We start from the raw sequence: 6,421 nt of genomic DNA, 5'->3' as shown, positions 1-6,421 counted from the left end.
AAATATCTTTTCTGTGTCTTTTGAGATGATCACATAATTTTAGGTTTTTAGTTTGTAAGTATGATAACATACATTGATTGATTTTTGAATATTAAACTAAAATTGCGTTCTTGGGATAAACTTCACTTAGTCATCATGCTTTTGGATGTATGATGTTTTACTGGATTCAGTTTGCTAAAATTTTGTTTAGAAATTTTCCAGGGGGCTGCCCTGTGGCTGAGTGGTTAAGTTCTCGTGCCCTGCTTCAGCGGCCCAGGGTTTGGATCCTGGACGCGGATATGGCGCCACTCGTTAGGCCATGTTGAGGTGGCGTCCCACATGCCACAACTAGAAGGACCTACAACTAAAAATATATAACTGTGTGCTGGGGGGATTTGGGGAGAAAAAAAATCAGGAAGAAATTTTCCATTTATATTTATGAGGGATATTGGTTTTTTGCTTTCTTTTCTTGCAATGTCTTGGTCTGATTCTGGTAGCAAGGCAATACTGGCCTCATAGAATGAGTTGGAAAGTGTTCCTTCCTCTTCATTTTCCTGGTATTATTCTGGTGCTATTCATTTTCTGGTATTATTTTTCCTTAATTGTTTTGTAGAATTTACCAGTGAAGCCATTTGACCCTGGAGTTTTCTTTATGGGGATATTCTTAAGTATAAATTCAATTTCTGAAATAGATACAGGACTATTCAGGTAATCGATTTCTTCTATGGTGAGCTTTGTTGGCTTATATCTCTCAAGATATACATCTATTTCATTTAAGTTGTCAAATTTGTTTGCATAATATTGTTCACAATACTCCCTTGTTATTTCTTTCATATCCATAGGTTTTCTAGTGTTGTCATTGCTTGCATTCCTGTTACTGATAATTTGTGTCTTCTCTCTTTCATTCCTGGCCAGTCTGGCTAGAGGTTTATCAATTTTATTCATCTTCTCAAAGAATCACTTTTGGCTTCATTGTTTTTCACTCCTGTTTTTCTGTTTTGTATTGCATTTTTTCCCACTCTGATTGTTATTATTTTCTCACTTCTGTTTGCTTGTGTTTAATTTGCTCTCCTTTTTCTGGTTTCTTAAGGTGGAAGCTGAGGTTACTGGTTAGAGGCCTTTCTTCTTTTCTAATATAGGCATTTAGTGTTACAAAATTCCTCCTAAATACTTTGAGATGTTTTAGTGGCACCACACAAACTTTTTAAAAAATTTGTTTAATGTCTGTTTTTTTTCTTTCCAGCTTTATTGAGATATAATTGACATATTAGCATAAATTCTGATATGTAATGTTTTCAATTTCCCTTTTGAAGTTTTCTTCCACTCTGCTCCTTTTAATCCTTTCCGAACTTCCTTCCTTGGCCTCAGGTGACTTCATCACCTGCATGTGCTAATTAGTACTCCTCTGGCAGCTTGAGAGGGACCTTCTGCAGACCTTTGGAGTTCTCTCTCTGTGCTTTTCTCTCCTCCCTGCTCCTGTGTCCTTGTGAAGTCTGACTTCTGGATTTCCCGGACTCTCAGCTCTGTCTCCTCAACCCAGGGAGCTGGATTCTGCCTGAGTTCCTTCTCCCAGAGCCACAGCCTTCATTGTCTTATGTCCATTGTCTTGAAAATTACTGTTTTGTATATTTTGTTCAGTGTGTTGGTAATTTGGTTGGGAGGTTAAATGTATTCCCTATTACTCTATTTTAGTCAGAAACAGAAGTTGACAGTATTTTTGTTTTTGTTTTACAACTCAGTTGGATGTTAAAATGAATTTATTGGGTTATTTCAAGCATTAAAAAATGAAGTGGTATAATATAAAAAATAAAATATTAGTGTATTCCATGCATTAAGAGTAAATAAGTTTTGTTTTGTGAAACTGTTTTTAGTTGTATGTACATACATGCGTGCATTGGATTGTGATAGAAAGGGCATTTCTTACTGTGGGTCATGGTGAAACCAGCTTGAGAAGCACCATTCTAAGTACATCATAATCCAGTACAGGCAGGGGTCTGCAACGCTTAGTCTCCATCTCTGCTTTGAAGAGTTCATATGATCTGGGGAAAATTATCTCTATGTCATTTTGTCCATCTGAGAAATAGTCCTCATCTCCCACAAAGCTATGGTCTAAGAATCCCTGAAATAATGTCTATGAAATATCTTGTAGGTCTTAAAATTGAGAAAGGCCCATGATCCTATGAGTGAAGAACTGAATATCGATTGCCTGGTGTGTTTCAGGCTCTGTGCATGACAGTGTTGAGTTACCAGCATGGGTGAGAGGGAGGTCCTTCCTGGCCCAGTGCCAGAACATACCCGGCTCCTGGAGGAGGCAGACAGTGGGGCTTTAAGAAGCACTGTGAGAACTCACAGCACAGGGAAGATTCAGAGATGGTGGAGATGGGAAGGAGAGAGTCCAGGCGGAATCATTCAGACGGATTTGCAGGGTTAGAGGTTAAGAAAGTGAGAATGTAGAGAGCCTGTTTGAGGAATCTCAACTTTATTTCATTTATTCATCAAGCACATACACATACATATTTTCAAACCTACTATGTCCTTGAGATATATCAACGAATAAAATAAAGATCCTTGCCTTGATGGACTTTACATTCCACTGGGAGAATACAATAAACGATAAATATAATAAGTAAATGATCTGTTAGAAAAACGGCAAGTACTACGGAAGAAACAGCAGGGGAAGGGTGATTAGAAGCGGGGCCGCCAGCTCTAATTTTAAGTGGGGGATATTCAATGGGGCACATTTAGAATCTAAATATTATAGTAGTGTATATCTGTTATAATACACCTTCTAAAAATATTCCAACATAATTAGAATCTTCTGGTCTGCAAACCACGCTGAAACTGCCCATCCTTTGGAGGTTGCATTGACACTTTGCGGCCACTAGGGTGCAAATGAGCCATTTCTAACAAAAATGAGATGAGGGTGTGAGTGTGAGAGAGATGTGGGTAATTATGCACACACCCCTGCCCCAGGTATTCCGCAGGGTCAGCTCCAGTTAAGGACACTGGCAAGACAGGCGGAAGAGTGTTATTACTTTGTGACGTGGAGCAAGACATTTTTGCCCTTGGCTTCCCTTCCTTGGCACGTCTTCGCCCAGCAGGGGATGGGGGCCCAGTAGAGAAATGAACTTCAGCTTGGCCATTCAGCACCCAACGCGCGTCCAGCCGAGTGATGGTGGAGAGAGGCAGACCTGCTGGCCTGGTCTTCCGGCGCTGCAGCAAGATTTCTGGGTGCTGCGGAAGGATTCCCGCGGTTACACTTGGCGCCCAGGGTCTGTACAAAAGCCCACTAGATGCTTTCCGTTCTCTCGTAATATTTAAGGCGTCCTCGACATCTAAGCATTCACCTTGACATTGGGGTTTCTCGATCCTTTCCACTCCCAGCCTCTGTGGGCAGATTGGTGACCATTCTTATCATTTGGACGAAATCCCATCCGATCGCCATTTATCGCTCTGAGAGGTGCCCACGTTTTTCCCAGGCAGGAGCTCGAAGAGACCCGGCGAGCAGCGCGCTGGCAGGCAGGGCCGCGCGCGTCGGGCGCTGCCGGTTGCGCATCTGGCGCCAGAGCGCGCCCCCTGCGCAGTGCCCGGCACCGCCGCGGCCGTGGGTTGGTGCTCCCGAGCGTGCCGGGCGCTCTCTCCCCGCGCGGGGGCACCAGAGCCCTCAGAAGTGTCAGGCACTGCGGTGCATTTTCCCAGTTCCCTTTTAAATGACTGCGGAAAAACAGACTCTCCGATCCGCAAATGGGAAGACGGATTCTCAGACAAGGCTTGCGAATGCTCCGCAGCCATCATTTAACTGCGCCTGCAGAGCAGTTAAGGTTTGTCACCCGACCCTGCAGGATCGCCTCATTTGTCTTTAGTGAGACCCCGAGGCTCTGCCCGCGCCGGGCTTCTCTGTAGCTGGATGCATGTCGTGCTGGGGCAGCGCGGGCGCAGGGCACGCGTTCGCGCACACCCGCGCACACACGAAAACGCGCAAGGTACGGCAGGGGAGCAAGGGCTCGGGGTGCCCTGCGTGGGGGTGGGCATCGCGGGGAGTGAAGCTACAATCTGGGAATGGCTGCATCCTGCCAGGTTGAAGGATGAGAGAAAATGACGCGGCGCCACACACCGGACAGGCCAGTGTTGCTGCCGCGCATTTAGAGAACCCAATACGAATCAGGCGCGCTCCCTTCCCCTCACATGTCTCTATTTCCCCGGCGTGTGGTGCCAGAAAACGGCAGGAAAGAGACCCACTTAGAGAGCTAGTGTTTCGTCTGGAGACTCCCCTCCCTCTGTAAAAGCACTAACAGGAAGACCCTCCAAAACCACGGATCCCCAAATAGATGGCCCGGAATGGGGGCGGTTATCCTTGGTTGCTAATGCTGAACACGTTTTGGTGTTTACAATATTTATTTATTTTTAGGCTTGCTCGCCCTTTTAGGCAGGATGGGAAAGGAGAACGCAGTGGGGAGGGAGAAGGGAGGGAGGATTCCTATAATAAGAATCAGCGCATTTTTCAGAGCTGAACCGAGCCGGGTTTCCATTTCAAAAAAGGAGACAGCCTCTACTGCGAATGTAGAAGAGACCGAGGTGTGAATTAGGGACCAGGAGGCGTCGATCGGCGGAACGGTCCATCTCAGAGGTACCTGGATCTAAACGCAGTCACACACACACGGGCGCCCCCACACACACAGGCGCGCGCGTCTACACGCCAGGATGTGTGCGTGTGTGCGCGTGTGTGAACTCCCACATGCTGCTGCTGTCTGCTTCTGGCCAGTGGCACCGATACCTCCCTCCTCCCCGCTCGCCCCCAGCTTCCCCTCCCATCCCTGTTGCTTTTGTCTGGAGGGTGTTATGGGTTTGTGTGTGTATGAGCGTGTGTGTTTTTGGATTTCAGACTAATTTTCTGGAGTTTCTGCCCCTGCTCTGCGTCAGCCCTCACGTCACTTCGCCAGCAGTAGCAGAGGCGGCGGCGGCGGCGGCGGCTGCTCCCGGAATTGGGTTGGAGCAGGAGCCTCGCTCGCTCCTTCGCTCGCGCTCTCCGCGCTCAGTCCCCGGCGGCAGGAGGAGCCTGGACCCAGGCGCCTCCGGCGGGCAATAGGCGCCGGAGCCCGGGTGAGCAGCGCGGACAGTGTCCTCCGTCGTCTCGGCCCTCGCTGTCCCCCCTGGGGCGGCCGTGGCGGCTCCCCAGGTGGGACGCGCCGCGCCACCTGCCCGCGCCCCCTGCGCCCAGCGGCCGTGGTGGATTCTGCAGCATCATTCGGAGGCTCAGTCTCGAAGCCATCGCAGCCGGCAGCCTCCGCGTCCCCTTTTAAAGGGTCCTTCGCCCGGCCTGTGCCATGGAATTCTGTCTTAGGGACCCTTGCCCTATCTCCCCTCCCTCGACCACAGGCTTAGAGAAAGGGTGGGCACACTGGTGGCCCAGCGGTGTAGTGCCATCGAGGAGCAAGTTTATTTCTGGGGCTGGAGCTGGGCACTCATCCATCCACAGTCTCCTGGCTGCGGTCGGGGTGGGGGTAACGCGAGCGCGGAGGGAGAGTGCTCCAGTTCGTGGTGTATGGGGTCCTGCACTCAGTCTTATGCGTGTCTGTTTGTTCTCAGCCTGGAGGTGCGTCCCGGATCCCAGTGTACGTCTAGCAAGGAGGCTGCGCCCCAGAGAGTCCGTGGAGCGCCGCCGGCTGGTGCCCGGCGCGCCAGGCCATGCAGCGACGGCAGCGGGGGAGCTCAGAACCGCGGTAGCGCCCCCTGTGAGGCGGCCAGAGATGCCCCGGCCGCTGTAAACGGTGCCGCCCGCCAGGACACGCTCAGCCCCGGACACGCTCTGCTCTGCGCGCCCGCGACGAGCACCGAGTAGAGAGAGCGGCGAGCGCTGTGAAGGCTACCTAGCACTGGGAGAGGAGGCCAGCCGGTGCAGCGCAGGGACACTACTCAGTCTGACTCCGGCTGGCACTGGCGGCTAGGGATGTCGTCCTGGACGAGGTGGCATGGCCCCGCCACGGCGCGGCTCTGGGGCTTCTGCTGGCTGGTTATGGGCTTCTGGAGGTCAGCTCTCGCTTGTCCCACGTCCTGCAAATGCAGCGCCTCTCGGATCTGGTGCAGCGATCCTTCTCCTGGCATCATGGCATTTCCGAGATTGGAGGCTAACAGTGCAGACCTTGAGAACATCACTGAAATGTGAGTTCCTGGTGCTCTTCTCTTTCCTTCTCTCATTGCCCCTGGTGCTGGGGTTGACCAGGCAGGTCTGTCCCGGGCATGATTGTTGTCTCAAGTCGGGGAGAAGTCAGAGATGAGGGATGCGGGCCTGGACCGTCTTTCAGTTACCTGTCTGTTTCACAGGCGTGGGGCTGCTAACGCGGGGAGAAGCGTGACAGTTTAAAATAAGTTTTAAATATATATGTCAATGATATAAATATATATATATTCCTGGCAGGAAAGGATTCCATATCCACTTTCTATT

General features: G+C 50.1%; 1 protein-coding gene across 1 annotated transcript in view; it reads left to right on the top strand.

The window, feature by feature from the left end:
- Positions 1–3,843: 3,843 nt before the first annotated feature.
- Positions 3,844–6,421, top strand: part of NTRK2 (neurotrophic receptor tyrosine kinase 2) — a 343,863-nt gene continuing 341,285 nt past the window's right edge. Inside the window, exons 1-4 of the mRNA XM_046664639.1 lie at positions 3,844–3,962; positions 4,485–4,606; positions 4,862–5,079; positions 5,566–6,138. Coding sequence (XP_046520595.1) covers positions 5,927–6,138 — 212 coding nt within the window. The 5' untranslated portion in view covers positions 3,844–3,962; positions 4,485–4,606; positions 4,862–5,079; positions 5,566–5,926. The remainder of the gene's footprint in view (positions 3,963–4,484; positions 4,607–4,861; positions 5,080–5,565; positions 6,139–6,421) is intronic.

Source organism: Equus quagga, chromosome 6 (genome assembly GCF_021613505.1).
Source record: "Equus quagga isolate Etosha38 chromosome 6, UCLA_HA_Equagga_1.0, whole genome shotgun sequence".
Taxonomy (NCBI): domain Eukaryota; kingdom Metazoa; phylum Chordata; class Mammalia; order Perissodactyla; family Equidae; genus Equus; species Equus quagga.
The sequence above is the reverse complement of the archived record's forward strand: the minus strand, read 5'-3'. Positions and strand labels throughout refer to the sequence as shown.